Below are 25,768 nucleotides of genomic sequence, written 5' to 3' on the forward strand. Positions count from 1 at the left end.
GTGTCTGAACTGGGGTGGCAAAGTGAGCTAAAGAAAGATGATGGATTCAACCAATCTGTGACTGGAGGTGAGTGTCTGAAAAGTGTCAGCCCTCCGTCCATCATCTCCTTGTGTTTGCTTTGTTCACCCTAAGTTGGCAGGGTATGCCCAGACGTGGGTCCCTTGCACACTTTGCCACTGGATTCAACTTAGCCTGGCTGATGAGGGCTGTTAGACGAAACCGGTCCTAGGATGCTTGTTTCCGGTCCAGAGAAGATATGGCTTGGCAGTTCAGGCCGGACTGTTCCCATGAGGCACAGAGTCAAGACTGATTTGCATACAGCTGTTTCTGAACTGGGGTGGTGAGGTGAGCTAAAGAAAGATGATGGATTCAACCCAAATCTGTGACTGGGGGTGAGTGTCTGAAAAGTTTCAGCCCTTCGTCCATCATCTCCTTGTGTTTGAATTTTTGATAAAGCCACTACACCTACTTTATATTTTGGTGCTCTGGCCCTTTGACAAAGCCAGTAGGTCTTCCTAACTTAAAATGACAACTTGTCATGACATAGTTGCTGTGCGTAGCTGGGAATTTGGACGCCCGACCCCATAGCGTGCAGGGGTAAAGGTCGTATTTGCATTTACATGATGAAGCAAAAAGTTCCATATGCAAAAATATCACTTTTAAGGTACATGTTTAAAATATGTTAATTCTGTTTTAACGGTTGATTAAATAGTTTTCTTCTGACCTAGTCTATGCCATTTTTGCCACAATTTCTTTTTGCTAAAGCCCAAAATGTCCAGTCTTGCACATTTACACATTCAGCAAAGTCTTTTTTTATTTTTCCAGATTATTCCTACTTTACAAACTCATTAGAACCCACATTTCTCAGCCTCTTGAATGCATTTTATCTCATTTAGGGGAAGATAACTTTTGAAGGAACAGATAACAGCTCAGTCAATGAAAAAAATTAAACACTGGTTGTGGGTAGGAACTGCAAAGTTTTCTTTCATTTTTTAATGCACTTTTAAATTCTCAGACTGGTTTGGCTCAGAATAGGTAATGAAAAGAATTCCACAAGGGATGCCTACAGGACATAACTAGCAAATGCCAGTCGAATTTCTGGTTAAGAATAAAGACTACCACTCTTTATGTTATAGCCATAGAAAGTGTTAGTTCTCATAATATTGATGTAGTAGATAGCTGAAGTTAAAAGCAGCCTTGTGCTCAAGTTCCTACTCATACTTTAACCATAGCACGATCATGATCATTAAATCAATCACAGGTAAAAGCTACATACACAGCTATAAAGATAGAAGAGCTAATGCATGCTGTATTTAATATGTTTATCTGGGTTTGTGAATTTCAGGGCTCACAGATATCAGCAGCAATGTAAGTCAACAAAGGTAAGCAAAAAATGCTAACCTTTACCTCGCCTCCGCTTTACAATAAGGTCTTAACAATAGCAACAAAAAAAATATTCTCCTTAGTTCTTTTCTTTCCTTGAGGGTGTCGAAAATAACAAAAATAGTGGCACTGCCTTGCCATCACTTTCAGGGCTTTAGAAAGAAACAAGATGCTGCACTACTGTGCATGCACCTTCTATACCACACTACACCTTATAAATATAAATAATATAAATAAATTACATATGAACCCTTAACACCCATCACATATACAGAAAAATTGAAATTACCCAAAAATCTGGAGGTTTTTAACTATAACAGAATGTTTTTCCCAGGACAAACACGCTCTTCGAACAGTACGAATTGGGTTGACTATTTAAAAAGTTTGTGATTTGGGAGATAAAATTGTGGGAACCTCGTGGGACAAAAACAAGAATCATGTGACAATTTCTCTCACAAACGTGATTTTCCAACAGTCTAACTGAAAAGCACTGTGAACATTTTATCCATTCCACATCACTAATTATGTGGTAGGAGGGCAATATGTTTGTAAGATGACTGGTTTATTGCCCTTTCAAAGTGTGTACTCATGTGTTTGGTCAAAGCTGTCTTGCGTCCAAAGCCTTTCTCACATTCAGTACATTTATAAGGCCGTTCCCCAGTGTGAATTCGCTGGTGCACGTTGAGGGTTGAGCTATCCCTGAAGCTTTTCTCACATCCATTACATTTAAAAGGCTTCTCTCCCGTGTGTATTCTCTGATGTTTTGTGAGAGCAGAGTTGTCCCTGAACCTCTTATCACAATCAGTACATACATACGGTCTTTCTCCGGTGTGTGTTCTAAGGTGAACTTTCAAGTAGTACAATTTTGTAAAGTTTTTAGCACAATTTGGACATTTGTATAGTCTGTCTCCAGTGTGGATCCTTTGATGAAACCTGAGGTTAGAACCGTGACTGAAGCTTTTCCCACATTCTGTGCACATGTACAGCCTCTCTCTGATGTGAGCTTTGAGATGCAGGAGCAGAAGCTGTCTGTCACTGAAACATCTCCCGCAGGCAGGACATGTGTAAAAGGTCTCCCCTGTGTGAATCCTCATGTGCAGAAGTAAAGTTGGTCTGTCACTGAAGTATCGTTCACAGGATGGGCATTTATACATGCTTGATCGATGCACAATTTGCTTTGGTGCATCACAGGATGCTTTAGATATTTCTCCATCATGAACTTTATATTTAATTTCTGTGGTTGTTTGAGTTCTAGCAAGGATATTACAGTCCACCATGTAGTTAAAATCCTTGACAAATTGCTTGTGGCGCCTTCCAGGAAGATTCTTCTGCGGCATATTTTCTTCCATACACAAAGCAAACGGCGTCTTGTTTTGGTCGTTGGAGATATCCACTGTTGAGAGGAAATGCAGTCAGACTAGATCACAAGCAAATCACTAAATATATCAACAGATTATCAAGCTGAAAGAAACCCATTATACTCACTTTGCCTTGGGTGGCTGGTATATTCTGACCCCTCAGGCTGTGGCTCTTTTAAACCATAGACCTCTTCCTCTTGTTTACATAAAGATTTGCATGGATGGTTTGCTGTAAAACCTAGACACAAAAAGAGACATTTTTATTATCAATGGTGCACATGCTCTACAAACACAATCACCTCACGGCGGGACTGGAATAGTTTATAGTTATAAATCTCTAGGTTGCAGCAATAAATGTGTACGTAGCTGGAGACTCTTCACAGGACATTGTGTGTTTGGGAGCTAAGTAGTACCAGTCATCATGTGGAGCACCATATAGCATCATAGTCATATTGAGCAGCTTGGGAGCAGTAGGGCTGGCAGTTGGCCCGGCCTATCGCCTCTCTTGTGGACCGGAGGAGTCCTTAACTAGCGATACCTGCTGAAGGAGGGCCAACGACAGCGGCAAAGGGGGATCATCTACGCCTTACCTGAGCCTAGCCGGAGAGTGCTATGTCCTCCTCCAGAAACAGGAAAGATAAGACCATTAAAGACTTGTTTCTCAAAACACAAGTAGATTCCATGGCCTCCACTGCATCGGCGGGGTCCTCGGGCCCGAAGCCAGGGACCAAAGATGGATCGGAGCCCATTACTAAGTCTTTCCTCAAATCTATGTTTCCCGCCCTACGGGATGATATCCATACCCTCAAGCAAGAATTCACATCGGAGATTTGAGAGGTCAGACGGGAGATGGATGGTATTGGCGAAAGGGCAGCGGACTTGGAAGGTAAAAGTGACGGGAAGGACACAGAGATTGCGGCTCTGCAACAGGAGATCCTCCGGATCCATGACCAACACGTGGACCTCCAAGCACACGTCGAGGACTTGGAAAAAAGATCCCGGCGCCACAATATACGCATCCGGGGGTGAAGCTCGATGAGGCCTTGAAGGACCTCTTCTCCTACTCCACAAACCTTTTCAATCACACTTGACAGGCCATTGGAGACAGAGCTGAGACTGGACCGAGTGCACACAGTAGGACTCCCGAGAGCCACGTCAGCCGCACCACCGAACATACTAGTCTGTGTCCAAGACTTGCGCACCAAAGAGGCCATCCTCCAAAAAGCACGGCAGCTGCATCCTTTACAGTTTCAGGGGAGCTCCCCTGTGCTTTATCAAGACCTATCCGCTCTCACCTTGCAGAGGAGGAGAACCTTCAAGCCTATCACTCTGCACCTTTAACAGCGTAATATAACCTGCAGCTGGAGCCACCCGTTCAGGCTGGGGTTTCGCATAGACATTAAGTTATACCAGCTGCGTTCTCTGACGGAGGCTAGCAGGTTGCTGGGTGTTTAGTTGCCGGTGTCTGAAGGTGGCGACGAGGACCTCGAGGAGGGGACGGATGAATCCAGGCCCCGGTGGTGGCAGCAGGCCGCAGACGCTGACTCAGGAAGCACCAAACCGCGGAAGTGATGGAGGGCAGGAGGTCGGCCTTAGAGGCTGTTTCCACAGATCTTTCCAGCACTCAGCACGGCTGAATCTGGACACTATACCCGGCCGATTGTTTGATTCCGTACGGCCCTGGTCAATGGCGGGAGTGAGAGAACTTTCCTGTTGCTACCACACCTCGATATCCTTTTACTGATCAACTATGGTTGATAAACTATGTGGTATTGTTCTTTTTTGATTTCTTTACAGGTTTTGCTGTTTGGGAATTGTAGGGGGGCGGAGGGAGGGTGTCCAGTGCTCCAAGTTTGACTTCTACCCACTGCTAGCATAGCTTCACATGTACAGGTGGCCTCTCCATACTCAAGAGTTTGTTTGCACCGATGACACTACACTCAGGTCTTCAAGCACTAGCCTGACCCAGTGGATTACTGATTATGCATGCTACCACCCTTAGGATTGTGACTCTCAATGTGAGGGTCTTAATAACCTACTAAAGCGAAGGGTGGTATTGTCCTGCTTAGAGAATGCACAGGCTGACATAGGCTTACTCCAAGAGACCCACTTGCTGGCGCAAGAATGCCATAGGCTGCGGTCCCGCAAGTTCCCTACTCAGTTCTTCTTCTCCTGTTCTACCAAGACAGCGGGAGTGGCAATTTTGGTTGCACAGCGGTTCAAAGGGGAGGTATTGCATAAAAGTGCTGAACTTAAAAAGGGAGGCTTCTGACATATCGTTTCGCCTTAGGCGGTCTCACGTTTACAATTGCCTCCCTATATGCCCCGAATGAAAGCCAGGGCTTTACTTTACTGAGGTCACAGACACGCCGGACCGTAATATTATCTTAGGGGGCGACTTAAACCTGGTGTTTGATAATCTCTTGGACAGATCCAGCCAGCGCACTCACCAGGTAGGCGCACTCTCTGCAGAGGGATTCGGACAATTGCACGACCTAGACCTCCACGACCTTTGGCGCAGTTTCCATCCCCACGATAGGAATATTTTTATTACTCTAATGCACACAAGACCTACGCTAGACTTGATCATTTACTGCTCTCGGGCCCCGTGCGCGCGTTCACAACCGCAGCTGAGATGGGGGTAGCCTCGCTGTCAGACCACGCCCCGGTGCTCGCCACTCTTACTCTCCCATCCGGGTCGCGCCCCTCCAGGGTATGGCGTCCTAGGGACACTCTCTTACACAGGGCTGATGTTGTGAAACGCATACAAGGCACCATTGACGACTACTTTTCTCAAAATGCCAACCCAGATACGACCCCTGCAACCCAGTGGGCTGCTCTGAAGGCTGTAGTTAGGGGGGAGTTTATTGCCCTCTCAACGGCTGATAACAGGGAACGCCAGTGCAAGCGCGATGAGCTCACACAATGCGTTCGTGAATTAGAGCAGATGCACCAGAGGACAAGAGCTCCGAGAGTGTGGCGACAGCTTAAGGCCGTGCGCCACCAATTGGCGGCACTTGACCAAGACAGGGCAGAGTTTGCGGCCCTAGAACACGCTTCCTATACTGGGGGCGACAGGTGTGGCCGGCTGTTGGCCAACAGGCTACAAGAGGCCCGTAAGCAACAAGGGGTTAAAGAGATTGTCAGGACTGATGGGACTTGTGTCTCAGACGACGCTGAGATAGCGGAAACCTTCCCTCGTTTTACCATCGAGAGAGGCACGAGGCAGGGGTGCCCGCTATCGTCCCTCCTCTTTGCCTTGTACATGGAACCTCTGGCACAGAAAATGCGACAAAATCCAGCAATTACAGGGATCAAATTTAGTGCTTACATCCACAAAATCAGTCTATACGCAGACGATGTACTGATATCACTAGCTACCCCAACGACAGCCTAGCCAGTGTGCATGGCAGATTTGGACACCTTTGCACGGGTTGCCGGATTCAAAATGAACACAGACAAATCGATAGCCTTGGATCTGTCTTTGTCTCCTCACACCCGGGCTTACTGCAGAGCCTGTTTCCTATTCAATGGGCGACGGACACAATCCCATATCTAGGGATCCAACTGGTCTCCTCGCTCCCCACTATGGTCACCACCAAAAATGCCACCATCCGCGGGAAGGTCCGAAGTGAGATCAACCGGTGGAGACACTACCCTCTTTCCTGGTTAGGCAGGATCGCGGCGGTCATTCTACCCCAGATCCTCTACCTTTTCCATGCCCTCCCTCTGCGACCGCCTGCTGGGTGGATCCGGCAGACACAATTTGACCTGGCCGAATTTATCTGGCATGGCCGGAAGCCTCGAATGCAGAGAACGTTGGTCACGCTTACCCCAGAGCTGGGAGGACTGGGCGTTCCTGATCTACACCTGTATTATCAAGCGTCACAATTGCGATATCTAGTCGAATGGAGTAAATGGGAATCAGAGAAACACTGGTTGTTTCAAGACCAGGCGGTGGCGGCAAGACCATTGCAGGAAATCTCTTTTCTCTGCAAGCCCCACAGGCCCCCTAACTTGTATGCCTCGCATATAACGCGGGTCCCTCTAAAAGTGTGGGATGCCACTAACATCGCACACGGCCTTACAACCTTCCCCACTCCACTCACTCCGTTGGTTGACAATCCCGATTTTGCCCCGGGTGCAGTGGGAAAGACTTTTGCACATTGGATGCCTGCTAGTTGCCACTTCTTGTATCACATATATGGAGTGGAGGGAGTTGTCCCGTTTTCCCACTTTAGGCAGTAGTATGGCCCCCGGGAGACCGAACGGTTACGCTACTTCCAAGTGAGGCATTGGGCATTGCAACCGCAGGTACGCGCAAGCGAGGATTTACGCTTATCCCCATACGAACAATGGCTCATCTCCCGCACGTCAGATGCCAAACTCATTTCCGACCTCTACAAGATGTTACAGACTACACAGGCGCACATCCACAACCCGGGTAGGGAGCGGTGGGAGAGAGAACTGGGTAGGACCCTTAGCCACAAAGAATGAGAGGGGATCTATTACAGGGCCCGACACTCTGCATATCATATGGGACTCACAATGACTTTCACGAAGGTGGTGACATACTGGTATTATATCCCAGAAAGGCTACATGCGATGGACCACAGCCGAGAGGCGAACTAATGGCGTGGCTGTGGCCAGGTTGGCAACCTGGTGCATTTGTAGTGGGAATGTGTACAGATTCGACCCTACTGGGCGCAAGTGCTGGATGAAATAGACAAGCATTTTGAGACAGAACTCCCGCGCTTCCCGGCCTATATACTATTAGGTCTTCCCAATTCCCTGACCTACCCCTTACGATCACGCAGAGGCAGACAAATGGCTATCGCACTGGGCTCTGCAGTACAAAACATACTCACACATTGGCGTACTCCCACCACACCCTCCTTTGTAGGATTGCTGCACCGGTTATGGCACGTGCTCGGAATGGAAAAACTATCACTCACTATGGCGGGAGACGGAGACAAATATGATGACCTATGGTAACCATTCATGTCACTTTTGACCGCTGAATTCCGGGAAATATCATGTCCCAGATATCTTAGATTGTTGAGGCTCACTGAACCAGGGAAGACGAACTGTTAAGTAAATCATTGAGGACTCTGCACAGTTGGGAGGAGAGGTGGGGGTTAGGGGGGGGCAGGGAGCAATGTACAGGAGAAGGAGGGAGGGTTCCTGGGATAGGGGGGTTAGTTTTTTCTATTTTCCTTTGCTTGTTCTTACCTTTTTCATACCATGTACGAGCACTTAACTGATTCCACCTTGAATACTGAACCCATGTCTATAATGGACTCTACCCGATTGCACAGTTTTGATCTTGAGGGTTCCTTTTTGAAATCAATAAAAACATTTAAACCATAAAAGGTTTCAGTATGACATGCCCTAGACTAGAGAAGAATCCTGGGTACTTTACGTTTCTACCAGGTAGTGTTCACCATAGATGAGTATCTCTTCATTTAAAAGGTTTCAGTATGACATGTTCTAGTCTGTAGAAGAGTTCCTGGGTACCTTACGTTTCTAACTGGTATTGTTGAACGTAGATGAGTATCTCTTCATTTGAAGGTTTGAATCTGAAATGCCGGAGACTGCAGAAGATGACTGGGTACATTCACCCTACAACTGGATAAGGACATTCCCAGGTGGACGCCAGAAATATGAGTAGCTCTTACATAAATATTAGAAGCAAGGGATGTGTTAGGAGAAAATACAAACTATTGATGCTATTGAAACATCCCATATGTCTCTTTCATTTTAATGTAATAATAACAAGATCTCTATATACAGATATGAGGCTATTTTGCCTCTGTATGTATGTGCAATAACTAAATACACAGACACTCTAGGACGTGGGTTGGCACTATTCATATATTGTTGCTATATTGGCGTGACATTCATATATCTTATATCACAAAAAGTCTTGGTGGTTACCTGGGACGAGATTAATCATGTCACCACAAGTAATCAGGGGACACACTCCTGACAGTGCAGTCACCACGCACATACAACTGCTCTCCTGACATGTACTCTAGTCCCTCAGTTAGGCTGAATACAGGGGAGACAGAAAGTTTGCTGGCGATTTTTTCTTGAGAAAGTATGTCCTTGCATGAGTGTGATAAAGGGCAATTTCCCTTTTTGACCTAATCTCTGTCCTCCTCTAGCAGCATTACTAGCATAAGTGGTCCTCTACCCTTCCTAAGTGTGAAGGTTTGAATCTCTCATGTTATCCCTTCAAGCTCTATGAACTATCACTTAACATTACAACACTTTACTTGTACTTTATAAATACCTCCTGTGACATTTTGACAAGGTATTAATCACCGCAGATCAGTATCTCTTCATTTAAAAGGTTTGAAACTGATATACCCTACACGGTTGAAGATTGCATTGTTCTAAGGACCTTATAAATAGGTGAGCTACAAATGACACTTGGTCACTATATGTTTCCTGTTCTTATTGAGGCTCATCACTAATTGCTGAACTGAACACAAATGTTTACTCTCAAGAAGCCTCCATTATCTACATTATCTCCATTTCCATGCTTACACAGAGAAGATTATTATTCTTAGCCTGCTGCAACTCTTTCCCCTGAACAAACCACTGGACAAAGAACTTCAAACTAATTAGCAAAACTTCCCCTATGGTGCCTATTATGGTATTCAGACAAAATATTAAAATATCAAGGAGCAGAAATATTGAGTTTTAAATATCATCGTGCCCAAAACTCGTGTGTGAAAATATTATCGACAAGAATATCGTGGTAAAAATATAGATGTCGTTAATATCGATGATGAAAATACCTATGTTGTTAATAATATTTACAAAAAATATTGTTAACCCCTTGCATGCTCATGAACGACCGCCCCCGGCCGTCATGTGTCATGGTGGGCAAAATATTGTTAACCCCTTGCATGCTCATGGCGGCCCCCGGCTGTCATGTGTCATGGTGGGCGTGTGCGGAGGACGGCTGGGAGCCGTCTGAATCCCGCCCACTTTTAAAAACGACCGCACAGCGAGACAATTCTCTGCGCATGGAAGGGGTTAATATTGTTTTATTATTTTTTTTGATTATTCCTATGTATTTTGGTATATAGTTTAATTGCAAATGTTATAATTGTACAGTTATCATTAATGTTTTTTTTATCTATCTAGTAAATTCGTAGTTGTTTTTCAATATAATTTGATAGCTTATTTGTATTTTTAGTGCCGTAGAAGGTTGTAGAGTTAATAGGGGTACAGGGTGGGAAGTAAATTATTTATAAATATTATTAATTATTTCATTGATAATTATGTTAATTGTGTAATTCTTTTTTTAATTACGTCAAGTTGGAGGTGTGGGCTGTGTGGTATGATGGGAGTATAAAGTAGGACGTCATTTAATAATAATGATTTAATAATGTGTAATTAATATTAATTATGTCATTGATAGTTAATTATGTAAATTGTGTAACAACAATAATATTTTATTAACACTTTTTGTGTGGATTGTGATTTTTGTAGAGGTAAAGGGTGTGAAAGAAATTAATTAATTACAATAATTAATCATTCATGGTGGGCAAGTTAACATTCCGAGGACGGACAAGGGTAGGGGAACATGGCGGCCCCTAGTTGAGCTGCTGCTGCCGGCAGAGGCACTTACGTCCCGCTTCTGATGTGAGGCAAGGCGAGGAAGACCTGTGATGTATTCTCTTGCGCACCTTGTTAGTGTGCTTTAAGGATCTTTTCTCCACTTACCTCTCTACTTTTCTGCTGTCCCAGAGTGGAGTACTGCCTCTTTTCCGTTTTTTTTTCTGGTTGATGTGTGTTGGTGCGTCTGCCGACTTGCCGCGTTAGTCTGCTGCTGCCCTAGAGCTGATGAGGGGCCACAGAGCCGCAGCGCGCGGGATTCCCCGGGTCGATACTGGCAGAGGCAGTACAGGATGACTCTTTCCCACACTGGAGAAGGCTGCTCCTTCAAAGAAATCGAGTCTGCTCTCGGTCAATGAGGACAGAGGACCCTGGCAATCCCTCCCGCAGCCGCAACGACAATTACTGCAGCAAGAACAGGTCCGGGGGGCAGGAAGAGGGGTATATCCCACTGTAGCCCCGCCAACGCTACGCTGATTACTGAGGGTAGCAAGCTGGAGCTCATTCCCATACAGCCGCAGCCATAGTCACAACAAAATCATTTGGAGCAGGTACAGGAGGGTCAGCAGGAGGGAAAAAAATCCTAGTAGTACCCTTATAACCAATACTGTGCACACAGAGCCTATAACGAAAGGTAGCAGGAGAGGCAAGAGACATAGTGGTGGGCACAGGGGGTGGCAAAAGTAAAGCCTGAAGGTAAAAATACTAAAAATCCCCGGAATAGGAAATCGGGTATAAGTGACAGTATTAGCCAGGAGAAGGTGAGGAAGGCTTGCGCAACCCCAGTTACAGTGGTCAATAGTAGATGTTCAACTTTTCAGCATTGCGAGGTTAAAGCCAGGAGCTTTAAAAAAGTAATAGCTCTGGACTCTAGAATTAAGATTACACCTTCCTTGCGGGTATATTTCAAAGTGCAACCACTAGTGTTCGACGTGGTTAAGCGGGGTGAGTTTAAGGAAGCATTTGAAAGAGCAGTTTGAGTTAACCCCCTCTTTTGAGTCTTTTGAGAGGATAGAGGCAGGGGTGGCCCAATCCTGGTTTTACAAACTTTACTCAAAATGGAAAATGTATCTGCAAATGCTGGACTGTCCCACATTAAGGCCTCGAACACAAATATTGTCTCTCTGCGAGAAGCAATTTCAGGCTGTTAAATCACAGTGAATAACAACAGCACAGAGCAAGGCAATGTTTCTGAGGAGCAGTGAAGTGGTGGGTCCTCAGTGGCTTCCCTGGCGGCACTTTTCTCTTCCCTCTCGGCAGATATCAAGAAGGGTTTTCCTGTCTCTGAGGCAAACCAGGGGGAGATTCGTTTTTTGGGCGAATCGTTGGAGAGGAAAATCGATCTCCTAAACTCCAGGACAGAGGTTCTGGGAAATGCAGTGGGAGAAATTAGGGATGACTTGGGAGCGGCTAGATCAGATATTGCATTGCTCAAGAGAGAGAAGGTGATGCTCCGGGACAGGCTTGAGATGCTAGAAAATAATTCACGGAGGAACAATCTGCGTCTTTTGAATGTTCCTGAAGGAAGGGAGGGGGAGGACCTGAAGAAGGATATACAGAGGTTTCACAGGGATCCCTTCAGGAAAAATCCCAATCGGACAAAGCCGAGAAAGATCCTTATAAACGTTTTCCTTGAAGGAAAAGATCCTTAACTGTGTCTTTAAAGCAGAAGTCTCTGAAACCCAGAGACTTCGACTACGAAATTGGATCTGACCTGGCCCGCATTACTTTGCACAGACAATGGGAGTTGGGCAAGAAAATTGACAATTTTAAGAAACTTGGTGCGGTTGCCCAACTACAATTCCCCACACTCCTAAAAGTTATGCATAATAATAAGATGTATAGTTTAAATTCAGTGCAGGAGGCAGACGAGCTTTTGAATAGTCAGGGCAAAGCTACAAATCAGATTACTAATGGAGTCTCACACAGGTCACTTATATTAGGTTCCCTAGATTCTTGGGGGAGGTCTCAATCTTACCTGAGGCCATGAGTTCCTTGTGAAATCAGACGCTAGAGAAAGAGGCATGATATACTGGCTTGTCAGTTAATTTAGGTTTATGGGGTCACATTTAGAGAGGCAGAACTGTGTAAAATTGGGGACAGGGTCGCAAGGCCTTTATCTCTTGCCTTTTTGTAGTACTTGAGCATATAGGGACACGGTAAGTTGCCCTGGTGGGCAGAATCTGGACTAGCAGTCCAGGTAAATGGGGGAGGGTTCTCCAGGGGGAACGGTGAGGTAGGGGGTGTGGTAGGGAAAGGGGGGAGCACGGCATGGGAAGCAGTGGGGTAAAAAACAAAAAAAATTCTCATTCGACTTTCAGTTTAGTTTTGTCACGTTTGGTCTGGGGGTCGGTTCTCTGGGAGATTCAGCATACTTAGGGCCGGATGTAGGTCGCCCAATACCGGTCGGTAACGGCCGAAATTACCGAATTTCGGCCGTTACCGACCGGTATTGGGTTTTTGAGATGTAGGTGGCATTTTTCAAGGACTCTATATTTTGCCAAATCGGTAATTCAAGGATTCGGTAAAATACCGAATTCTTAACATACCGATTCGGTAAATTACCGAATCCAGGATATAGGAAGCACTCAAGTTAGTGCATTCCTCAGTTAAGGATTCATTATTTACCACCTACTAGAAGTTGGTGGTAAATAATGAAAACCCTTGAAAAGGCATTTTTTTTGCTTTTCAAACAGTGCCATGTTGCAGACATACATGCCCTTAGGGCATGTATGTCTGCAACATGTGCACCCATACACAATTGAGGGGTGCAACAGGGTGTCAAAGTGACACCCTGCCACCCTTCAATGTTTCCCCCAATTACCGAATCGGTATTTACCGATTCGGTAATTGACATTCTAGGAATGAATGGCAATTACCGAATCGGTAAAAACCGATTCGGTAATTACCGAAACTTACCGATTCGGTAATTTTTAAAGAAAAATTGCCTACATCCCATTTGCCTGTTCTTAAATATCGAATGGGTATGATTCTGTATTTAAGAATCGGTAATCTAGGATTACCTACATCTGGCCCTTAAAGTTCTCGTGTTTAAACCTCCATGAGTATTATCCAGTTTTTATCCTGGAACGTTAATGGCCTTCGAGTGAAAACTAGGAGGGCGAACATTTTGCAGTTTCTTAAAGACTCTCCGGCGCGGATCATTATCCTTCAGGAAACTCATCTTTTAAAAGATGAAATGTCTGGAATTTTTAGGAAGGAAAATTGAATGAAATACCTTATTAGTTCTGATCAGAGTGCAAACATCAGGGGTGTAGCTATTTTGATAAAAAAGAAGCAAACGCGTGTATATTAAATTCAATGGTTGACCCATGTGGCAAGTAGGTCATCGCCAAATTATCTATTCAAGGCTTTTTACTGACGGTGGTAGCCTATTATGGTCCTAATCAAGATGACTCCTCCTCTTTGAAAGCAATTTTCTCAAATCTCTTGGAATTTCCAGAACCAATTATAATGGCGGGGGACTTTAATACAGTCCTCAACCCTAAGCTACATAAGTCTCCAAGCAGTAGAGCAAATGCACTGTCCAAGTCTCAGACGCATCTTCAAATGATGATGGCACAGACCGGACTCAGTGACATTTGGAGAGATAGGTTAGGCTCCCAGCTAGGAGTTTCTTTCTACAACAGCAAGTATGGCCATAAGTCAAGGATCGATTACATTCTGGTTACCCACGATCTAAGGGGTAAAATCAAGGATATTGGCTATCTGGCTCCCTATTTGTCAGACCATGCAGCCATATGGATGGACTTAGTGTTGGGAAAGAAAGAACATTCTAAGGCGTGGACGTTTGAACCTTCCTTACTCCTGGATGAATCTGAAGTCAAGTATCTATCCCACGAAGCAGAGTGTTTTCTAAACACAAACATTGGTTTGACTGAGATTTCAGTGGTGTGGGATGCTTGGAAGGCTTTTTTAAGAGGTAAGTACCATCACAAGTAGGGTGTGCTAAAAGAACAGGTCGTACAGAGAGGAGGTGGTTCATATGGAGTCCAAGATAAAGGTTGTAGAGCCGAACTTGAATAGGGAGACTGGCCATGCAAGGCACCAAGAACATCTGGTGAAATTAGGCAGTCTAAAGGATCAGTTGGATACCAGTATCCAGACAAGGATCACGAAAAGATGGGAGGCTAGTAAGCTTGCCCATTTTGAGTATGGAGAGAGGGATGGCAAACTCTTAGCATGGAAAGCTAAGTCTGATAGGACGGGAAATTTGATAAAGCAAATTGACAGCGAGGATAAGACCATCACTGTATCCACCGACAAAGAAATTGGGGATGCTTTTTTCGCTTTCTTTCAGGAGCTATACGAAGAAGAAAACGTAGTGGATAAAAATAGATATATCCCAGCATGATTTCAGGATGGCCATCTCTGCCTGCAAGAGAGGAAAGGCTTCAGGGCCCGATGGGCTCCCAGCTGAATTGTATAGATCGTTGGGGAAGGCGAAAACCCTGACCATGACAGTACTTTTTAATAAGATACTATTGGAGGGTGCCAGGTTGCCTGTTTTATGGGGAGAAGCCACTATCTCATTGATTCTGAAAGTAGGGAAGAATCAGGTGAACTGTGGGTCTTATAAACCCATTTCACTGTTGAATACAGATTATAATGTCTTCACAAGGATACTGGCAGACAGGCCGGAAGCCGTAGCAGGCGGTCTGTTGCATTCTGATCAGAAGGGTTTTGTGAGAGGTAGGAACATGTCGGATCTTACCTATGATTTTATCAGTGCAATAGACTTGGCTTCCTCCTTTTCACTCCCTCTTGCAGCAATGACACTAGATGCCACCAAGATCTTTGATAGGGTCAATTGGGTATATCTCTCGGCAGTAATGGAAAAAATTAATTTCGGTGAGAAATCCTGTTGAGCCATCCAGCTTTTATACCATGATCCATCAGCAATACTCCTGGTAAATGGTAAATTGACCAACACTTTCAAGATCACAAGGGGAACCAGACAGGGCTGCCCCCTCTCCCCGCTCCTCTTTGACCTGTATATCGAGCCTTTTGCTCAGCGTTTGAGAGATGAGTATGCAGATGACGTTCTGATCCTCTCATCTGATTTGGAGGCTTCTTTCCCTCAGGTTATTAGGCTGGCACAACACTTTGGGCAGGTTTCTGGCTACGAGGTTGATGCTGAAAAAAACAGAGAACATGTTGTGGAACCTACCAGAGTGCCGATACCAGACCAAGAGTGAAATAAGGTATCTGGGTGTCAGGATTGTCCAGAATATTGATAAGATCACAGGGACTAACCTGGCAAACGTTTCTAGGGAATGCTAGAAACTTATGAAATCTTGGGCCCATCTCCCACTGACCATTCTGGGGAGGATTAATTTGATTAAAATTGTCATATTACAGAAAATCACATTTTTGTTTAACACTATTCCTTTACATTTTGAAAAACTGACGATTGACAAGCTTCAGCAAGCAATCAACGAATTTGTATCGGCCTATAGGGCCACGAGGATAGCTTGGAAGAAGCTAAGTCGTAGGAGGTCTTACTCTCCCCGACCTACAGTACTATGCATGGGCCTTCCAGTTGTACACTCGAGAATGCTGTTGAAATCCCCAGCTCACTAAGGGATGGGGGTCATGTTCTCCGCTATGCTAAGGGGCGTGAGGCTGACGCAGGAGGGATTCTTTTTAAAATATGGAGATCAGAAGTTTTTTTTTTAAAGATCAGGTTGAAAGTCCTGCTAGAGATGGCTCGGGCTAGAATTAAACAGTGCACTGGCCTAAATTACTTCTAAAGTTTGGCTCCCCTGTGGGATTCTCTAGGGGTTCCAGACTGCCTGAAAGACAAACTAGCTATACCACTTAGAAGAGCGGGACTAAAGGTGTGGAGTGATTTGGGATTGGATTGTTCGCTTATATCATGGTCGTCACTCCACAACAGGCTGAAGGAGGGTATGTCCTGGTTTAAATATTTACAACTGCAGAGTTGGTTTCAGAACTTTAAAAAACCTATAGGGATAGGAAATACCCTAGAGGAGCTATTAGTGTCAAGGCCGGTGTCAAAGAAAGAGGTTTCCTTCTTTTACTGGTCCACAGAGAAAGCTATTGATGGAGATTTTAAGTTAGCCAAAGAACTGTGGGGAGCCTCCTTGCCAGATGAACAATGGGAAGAGTTGTGACAAACTTCCTTTACCATCTTGTTTATTACTGTAAAACCAGCCTAGCTTAGAGGAATCATTACTTTACTACTCACAGGGCTTACTTATCTCCATTAAGACTGTCTAAAATAGCCAAGGGTCCCCCAGTCAGCTGCAAGAAGTGCGATTTAGTAAATGTCTCAGACATTCACATGCTTAAAGATTGCCCAGTGATAACATAATACTGGGGGAAAGTAGGGGCAACTTTAGCTGACATTTTGGGATTCTCAGTCCAAATGTATCTCGCTTTGATCATCTTTAGCATAGCTAGTGAGGTAATGGGCCATGCTAGGGGTTCCTCTTTTATGCAATCCTGATGGACAAGAGAGAAATTTGTAACAGATGGGTATAAGTTACACCCCCCACACATGCGGAATGGCTCTCCTCCCTAAATAAAACATCTAAGATTGATTTGGGTAGAAGAAAGCATTATATGATTGTTCATTAAACTGGTCTCAGCACTAGTTTTTGTGGAGCATAATTTAGGGGTTTGAGTTGTTATGTTTGCTGTCTTTAAATAATTTTGGATCCTATGATTGGGCCTCTTTGGAAACTCTCTGACTGTGTTGGGCCCCTCTCCCAGCTTCCATCTTCAGTAGGCCAACATAAACAGTCTTTGGCTATAGTTAACCGGAAGAGAGTTAGACCATCCCTTCCCAAAAAGGAGCCAGTGACGTTCTGTGGGACTGTTGTATACCGGTAGGTGGACATTGCGCCTCGGGTACATCTCGATCGCCTACTTCTCCTTAAAACCGAGCAACGGTAAACAAACCCTACTTTTTTGTCAACTGGGGTCTGAGGAGAATGAGGATTAAAATAATAATAAAATAATAATAATAATAATAATAATTCATGGTAATTATTAAAAATTATATAATTGATATTATGTAAATTGTGTAATGAAGTCATTCTTTAAGTTACATATGGGGTGCGGGTTATTGTGTTTGTAGGGCTAAAGGTTGGGAAGGTAATTAAAGTCAATTATTTTATTATTAGTTAATTGTTACTGATTTTTTCCTTGATAATTATTAGGATATTGGATGCAAATTGTTGGGTTTGTAAGGATAAAGGGTGGGGAGTTAATTAAATATAATTATTACATGAATTAATTACTATTTTTAATTGATAATTAAGTCAAATTTGCAATTATATGTTTAAGATTTATTTTAGGTGTGTGTTGATTACTTTGTAGCGGTACAGGGTAGGAAGTTATTTAAGTGATATCAAATGTAACAAGCATTGGAATATCCAATAGGTTTCGCCTTTGGGAACTTGTAAGCACATGCATGCATTATCATGTGAAATGACACATGTGCCTTTTTTACTTTTGTGCTCCAAAAAGGAATGCAATAGCTCTCGCATTTGCTTTAGTTAGAGCTATTGGCATTTTAAACGATAATGGATTTTACCTATATGTTGGAGTGTATGTATGTGGTGTGTAGTGGAATAATGTGAGTTGGATTGGTATTGGTATTGTTAGTTAAGGAATTAGTTAACAAATTGTGTGGCGTGGAATTGTGTGGTGTAGAGTAAATTTATGTAGTGGAATCATGTGGTATGGTAGCTATTTGAAATATATGGATAGTAATTATGTGGTATTGAGCGTTTAGGAATTATATGGAGTGGGACTGGATATAATGGTGTGTAATTATGTGGAATGGTATTTTGACGTGTGGAGTGGCAGCAATGCATTTTTTCAAATCGTGCGCACAAAGGGTGCTGCTGCACCATGGGAATGCCCGCCAGAGCATAAGAATGCACTACTAAGATAGCTTGGACAGACCTGTTATGGAGGTATCTGACCAGTACAAGACTAAGTTACTCTTTTGCCAACCATGTTGCAGGAACCTTTATTTCTTTTCAATTCAAGTGCTTACATTTGCACAAAATGGTGTATGTTTAGACAATTGGTCTGATATCACAGATTAGTTTAATGTTCAGGCTGACGTCTCCGTTGCACTGTTCCTCATGAAAATAAGACAATAAAGGCAAACCTTCAAGTTAAAAGAATCTAATAGACTTTAAAGTGCAAAAATATGTAATGTGCTGCTTCTTACAGAATCTCAATACACCCAAGAATTGCAACATGGCTACATATGTGCTTTTCTATCACCAACAGGGGCGTAGCTTTCATTGGTGCATCAGGTGCAGAGGCACTGGGGCACCAAAGAGAGAGGGACCCTATTTATTGCTGTATTTCACAATTCAAACAGCTGTCGGTGGGCCCAGTTCCATTCTTTCACCCAGTCCCAGGGTACATTGGCTAGCCACTACTCAACGGATCCTAAAATTAATCTACCAGAAAGGACAGGCAGGTACGATGGCGCATGTAGGTGAAGGAGGTGGCAAAGACACACTCACAAAACCAATACACTGCAAGCACTTTTTTCCTTACAAAGAGGTGAAATGTAGTTAAAAGCTTACAATAATTTTGGGCCCGTCACACATAAGATGATAATAAAGAAGGGTGAGGAGGGCGCTCTTTACAAGGCAGACGGAACATGAACAGAGTTCATCTGGATGTTTTTGCTATCTTACAAAAAACATACAAACTATTTTCCCCATCTCCTAACATACCTAATCCCTGTCAGACGTTCTTGTCAGTTCTTACATTCAGGCACACAGGCCGAGAAAGATAAAACACCTGGAAGACAAATTAACCCCAAGTGCAGCAAGCTTGACATGACAACTACCACAAAAACCACAAGGGAAACATTTGGGTCCTGCTGCCTAGCGCCCTTGACTACTGCTGTAGAGCAGGTTTCAGGCTGAGAGATAACAACAATAACTTTCTCTTGCATGGACTCAGGGCAAAGTCATACTAATCCAAGTAGATGTGCTTCCATGTGCGAATAAAATAGTTTGGTAAGGCATAAAACATGCTAAATACACAGAGAAGACAAAAGTACATGCACACACTTTCAGAAAAGGTGACTCTTTTATAATACACACTCCATCCACGTTTTAAAACGGGTCTTCATATTTCGTTTACAGTGTTTTAATTTAATAGGACACATAGAAGCACCTCTTTCCGGCAGGAAAAAAGACGAATGGGGCACACTGCAAATGCACAATTCAGTGAGCGAAGAAGGTCAGGATATGCCTGGTTCGGATCTCTCTACCTATATACGTTGATTAATTATAGATCAGGATACAACAGTTCTAATAAAAAACATGTTTAAATAAGAATGCAGTGCGTTTAAATATGGAAAAATATTTTTAATTTAAAAAACGCGTCAGTGTAGTATAATGGGACACTGGAATGAATCACAATATTGCGTTTACTATATAATGGCTCAGAGTATACTTCTCCTACTGCAAATATTTTTCTACACCCCTCTCATGCATAGTGCATGCTTGAGTTAACTTATCCCTCCACGGCAGTGCTTAAATGAGCTGGTAGCCAGTATTGATTACTTGCACTTCTCAGCACTGCTGCAATACATTTAGGTTTAAAGCATTTTTATTGAAACAAAAGGAACATGGGGAAGGGGGAGTAGGAGGTTAAGGTTACATACAACACCATGAAAAGAAAAAGAAGCGTGTGTCAACCGTTCTGATCAAGGGGAGGTCGGAGGTCCAGGAGGGGAAGACATCAATTGTAAGGCAATAAGGCAATGCACATAACCCTCTCTTGTTCCCCAACCCCCCACCCAAAGCTGAGCGCGAGTAGCTTACAGCGATCCAACAAAACTCAACTCAGTCCCTTCGAGCCCCCCATCCCCAGAAGAAAAAAAAAAAGAGAAAGGAAACAATACCCCAACCCCTCCGTCCAATGGCCCGTAGTAGAATAACCCGCCCCAAACAGCCTACCCCCGCCCCCTAATCCCCTATTCCCTCTTCGTCCTAATCCGCCGGGGCTGCCGGTGGCGTCAGCCTAAGAAGACGAAGGTACCTCGGGCAGGTGAGTTCCCGGAATTCCGTGGACAGTAGCGCCAGGAAGGGTTGCCATAGTTCCTCGAACTGATCTACATTCCCAGCCACTGTAAGCGACATCTTCTCCATACCCAATACCTGCCAGAGTCTATGTAGCCAACCAGTAATGGAGGGGACAGTGGGGGTGCGCCAGTGGACAAGGATATTCTGGACCGCTGAGCCTAGCGCAATAGCAATCTGTCTACCTCTGCGGGACTTCAGCGGGTACATTAGGTCATTGGGAAGGCCCAACAAAACATACGCTGGGAAGCGCGGCAGCTCAATCTCGAAATGCCTATCTACCTCATCTAAGACTTCCTTCCAATAAGCAGTCAGCACTGGGCAAGCCCAAAGAATGTGCGACAGGGTACCCTCCTGTCCACAGCCCCGCCAGCATCCCTTGTCAGTATGTTTGTGCATTTCATATAGCCTCTCCGGGGTGTAATACCAATAAGTGGACACCTTAGTAAAGGTCTCCGTAAGCCCAGTGTGGTATGCAGAATGCCTCGCCCGATATGCAATCTTATCCCACTCCTTGTGGCTTAGTGTCCTGCCCAATTCTCTATGCCAGCGCTCCCTCCCCGGGTTGTGATAGTGAAACGTCGGGGGTTGGAGGAATTTATACAGATCGGTAATGAGCTTGGCGTCCGAGGCCCGGGTCACCAGCCACCGCTCATAAGGTGTGATTTGACGGGCTGCGACGTCACGCACTTGGGGTTGGAGAGCCCAGTGTCGGACCTGCATGTAGCGCAATCTGTCCATCTCCGTCAGGCCAAAGTCCTGTCGGAGTTGTTGGAAAGAAATCACGCCCTCCGGCCCGTAAATCTGGAAAATTGCCCTGCAGCCTGCACTCACCCAGTGGGAAAAAGCTCCCGGCTCTAAGCCCGGGGCAAAGTCTGGGTTACCAACGATAGGTGTAAACGGTGAGGGGAAGGTAGTTAATTCACGGGGCTCGCAGACCGCATCCCACACCCGCAGGGGGACCCGGGTGACATAAGAGGCATAAAGATTAGTCGGGCGATGCGCGCGGCGCAGGAATGGAACCTCCTGGAGGGTACGGCCCGCCACCGCCTGGTCCTGAAAGAGCCAGTGCTTGTCGGATTCCCACCTGCTCCACTCCACCAAGTATCGGAGTTGCGCCGCCTGAAAGTACTTCCGGAGATCCGGGATACCAAGACCCCCCACCTCCGGAGCAAGCGTGGAGAGAACCCTCTTCATCCGTGGTTTGCGACCCTGCCACACAAAACGGGAGATGTCAGCCTGCGCTTGCTGTATCCAACCCATAGGGGGCTGGAGAGGTAGAGCGCGAAAGAGGTATAGGATCTGGGGCAGCACCGTCATTTTCACCGCTGCGATACGGCCCAGCCACGAAAGCAGGCCCTTGCTCCATCGGCCGAGTTCCTCTTTAATCTTCCTGCTGAGGGAAGAGTAGTTAGCTGTAACCATTTCAGGCAGCGAGGGCGCTAACAGGATCCCCAGGTATGGCACCGTAGACGAGGACCACTGCATGGGGAAAAGACGCTGAAGGTCTCTCCTGGTGTCCGCGGTTAGCGACACGTCCAGTGCCGCCGACTTGGCCATATTCATTTTAAAGCCGGCCACACGTGCAAAGGCGTCCAGTTCCTGGACGCAAGCAGGGAGTGACCTCCTGGGGTCGTCCAGGGTCAGCAGGACATCGTCCGCGTAAAGGCTGACAGTATGGACATATTGACCCATCTTAACCCCAATAGCGTCAGGATTATTGCGAATCCTCTGGGCAAACGGCTCCATATAGAGGGCGAACAAAAGCGGCGAGAGGGGGCAGCCTTGTCTCGTACCGCGCTCAATGACAAAACTGCCAGAGCTGTGCCCATTGACCCGCACCGACGCTGATGGTCTTTTATAACAGTTGAAGACCACGGTGCGGAACTTCTCGCCGATTCCCAGTTTCCTGAGAACCAGCTCAAGGTACGGCCAATGAACTCTGTCAAAGGCCTTCTCCGCATCCACCGACAGCAACATCCGCTCCCCCGGAACGCGTGAGGCCTTTTCCAGTATGTGCGTCACTCTCTTGGTGTTGTCAACCGTCTGTCTACCGGGTACAAAGCCAGCTTGGTCCGCCTCCACTAGGCCCGGCAGGTGTAGTCCAAGCCTGGACGCTAGAATCCCCGTGTAGAGCTTAAGGTCAACATTCAAGAGTGAAATAGGCCTGTACGAACCACACAAGGTCCGATCCTTCCCGGGTTTCGGAATGACCGACACAGTCGCGTCAAGAAGGTCCGGTGGGATAGCGCCCGGTTCGGAGAAGGAGTTGAACAGGCGAGTCAGGATTGGTGCCACAGCGGAGCAGAAGGTCTTATAGAACAAGGCCGTGTAGCCATCCGGGCCCGGGGCCTTACCGTGCTTCAGTCGCGCTATAGCGGAGATGACTTCCTCCACATGGATGTCCCTCTCTAGGTGGTCCGCCTGAGCGGGCTCTAACACCGGGAGGGCCACTGACTCCAAATAGTCCTCGGCGTCCCTCGGTGAGGAGGGCTCCGCGGCATATAACGCCTCGTAGAAGCTACGAAAGGAGTCCGCCACCTCCGCGTCACCAGAAACAGTAACCCCGTCCGCACCCACTAGTTCCTTCACCACATTACGTTGCTGTGCAACCCTGAGCCGATGGGCCAGGAGCTTACCACACCTGTCTCCCCCCGTGTAAAAGGCATGCTTCAGGCGCAAAGCGGCATATTCCGCCCGATCTAGGTCCAGTGCAGACAGGAGTTTCCTCGCCGCTTTCAGCTGCCTCCAAACTCGAGGAGCCCCTGTGCGGCGGTGAACCTGCTCAAGTTCTCTGACCTGCGCAGTCAGTTCATCCCTCTTACACTGCCTCTCCCTATTCTCGGCCGAGGAGATGGAGATGAATTCCCCCCGGAGGACCGCCTTCAAGGCCGCCCACTGCGTCGCCTGAGACGTGTCGGAGTTGCCATTGTGGACCAAATAATCCTGAATGACCTCCCCTACGCGCTTCACAACAGACTTCTTATGTAGAAGAGTATCACGAAGCCGCCACAACCCTCGAGAGGGGGAGGCCGCAGGCCATGCGAAAACGCCGGAAACCGGCGCATGGTCGGACAGGGACAGGACCCCGATGTCCGCCGCCGTGGCGGCCGTGCGTAGCGGGCCACTCACCAGGAGGTAGTCTAACCGCGAGTAAGTGCGGTGCGCGTGGGAGAAATAGGAATAGTCCCTATCGGTGGGGTGCATAGCGCGAAAGAGGTCGTGCAAATCCATCTCTGCAATCCGGTCCTGCACCGCGCGGGAAAGTTCCCCCGTCTGCGGGGAGGGTTGTGCAGACCTATCCATAGCCGAGTCGAAGACGATGTTCAGGTCTCCCCCCAGGACAACATGGCGATCGGGCGAGGCAGTGACGTCCACCAATACGGAATCCAGGAAGCGATCCTGGTGATCATTCGGGCTATAAACGGAGCCTACCGTGAAAGCAATTCCCCCAAGTCGCATGCGGTATGCTAGAAGCCTCCCCTTTTGTTCGGCATACTTATACAGCACCTCGCCCCTGAAAGAGTTAGCTAAAAGAATGGCTACGCCTGCAGTCTTGGTCGCCGCTGAGGAGAAGAGTTGGGTGGGGAACTTGGCAGAGCGCAGCCTATGGCAATCCTTGGGCAGCAGATGAGTCTCCTGCAGAAGGCATATGTCCGCTTGCGTCCCCTCCAACAGGGATAGGACCGCTCTGCGTTTCACTGGATTATTCAGACCCTTAACATTAAGGGTCACTACCTTTAAGGATGGCATCCCACCCGGGGAACAGAAGCGCTATGTAGCAAGCAAGGGATCAGCGGGGGGGGGCGCATGGGGCAGGCGCGCGGGAAAGGCCAAGACAGGCCGAGCGTGTGCATGGGCAACATCGGACGGGACCCCCCCAACAACAAAACAACTCTTACACCCTCCCAAAACATACTCATGGCAACTAGCCAAAACCAAAAACAAGTAGAAACACCCGATTGTCTCAGTCAAGCCCGAACGGGCAAGTCCGTAGAAACCAACCAAGTGGACGTTCAGCCACTCACCTCAAACCGCTCCCTCCCAACCCCCGGCCCCAACCCAGCATCGTAGAGGCTAAGAATCTCTCCCCCCGGAGTGAAGTTAGGCCGTCAAGGCCACGCCATTGGAGTCAGGCAAGTTCCTGGCCGCCGTTCTCAAAGCTTCCGCCATATCCGCCCTGATGGTGGGGGAATCAGGGCGACTCGCACTCGCCGGTGATTGTCGCCTCGTCGATCTCCGTCGACTCCGTCTCTCTGGGCGCCTCCACGACGGCATCGCACCGTCCTCCTCCGTGGCTGTGAGTCCCAATACTCCGCAAATGTCTTGCAGGGAGCGCAGCTGGTGGAGCGCTCCATTCCATCTAAAGATCAGACGGAAGGGGTGCCCCCAGGAGTAGGGCGTCTCATGTTCACGCAAAATGTCAGTGGCAATCCTGAAGGACCTGCGCTTCTGCAGCGTGATGGCGGACAGATCTTGGTAGAGCGCCACAGGCCTCTCCCTGAAAGTTAAAGGCTGCTTCTTTCGGGCCTCCGCCATGATGCGCTCCTTCAAAGGAAAGTCGGGCAAGAGCGCCAAAATATCCGGGGGGGCGCCGATGACTGGCGCTGTCGGCCCACTCTATGCGCTCTGTCGATGCGAATCGGGAAATCTGTATCTTCCCCCAAGATCTCACGGAACAAGTCCTGTAGATAGGCCACCAAATCGGTCCCCTCGTCTGCAGACGGGACTCCCCGCACCCGGATGTTGTTCTGTCTGGACCTGTTCTCGAGGTCTTCGGAGTGGGCCTGGAGCTCGACACATTGCTCCCGGAGGCGGAGAACGTCCTGTTGAAGATGAACTATCTCTTCATCTCGGCGCTGGGCCGCTGTTTCCACCGTGTCAACTCGCTCGCCGAGGCCCTCTACCTCCCTGCGCACCTCGCGGACCTCGCTGGCCACTTCCTTCTTTAAGGTCTGGAAGTCTTCCTTGAGGGAGCTAAATAAGTCCTCCATAAAGGACCTCGTGACCGGCGGTTCGCCTCCAGTGGCGTCTGCCGAGGCCCGGGAGGATCCCGGCGACGGTTGTGTTCTGTCCCGAAGCTGCTGGGCCCTGCCAAGCATGTCCGGCAGGGTGCGGTCCCCCTTCCTCGAGCCTCCTCTTCCAGACATCTTGACCGCTGCAGTGGGTAAGGCTCAAGTCCGGCCGCCGCAGAGGCGCCCAGTCGTCCGTGGGCACCAGATGTGGAGTCCGCACCGAAAGCAGGGGTGCTGCGTCACAAGCGACAAAATGGCGGTCCAGCC

At 46.9% G+C, this 25,768-nt stretch overlaps 1 protein-coding gene across 2 annotated transcripts in view; it reads right to left on the minus strand.

Moving 5' to 3' along the window:
* Nucleotides 1-797: 797 nt before the first annotated feature.
* The window catches only part of LOC147709714 (uncharacterized), an 82,742-nt gene continuing 57,771 nt past the window's right edge, over nt 798-25,768 (minus strand). For both annotated transcript variants that reach the window (XM_086928215.1, XM_086928214.1), the window contains 2 exons: nt 2,870-2,980; nt 798-2,777 (listed from right to left, as the gene is read on the minus strand). In XM_086928215.1, the coding sequence (XP_086784341.1) occupies nt 1,903-2,777; nt 2,870-2,980 (986 nt within the window). In that variant the 3' untranslated portion in view covers nt 798-1,902. The remainder of the gene's footprint in view (nt 2,778-2,869; nt 2,981-25,768) is intronic.

This window comes from Lissotriton vulgaris, chromosome 6 (genome assembly GCF_964263255.1).
Source record: "Lissotriton vulgaris chromosome 6, aLisVul1.2, whole genome shotgun sequence".
NCBI lineage: Eukaryota > Metazoa > Chordata > Amphibia > Caudata > Salamandridae > Lissotriton > Lissotriton vulgaris.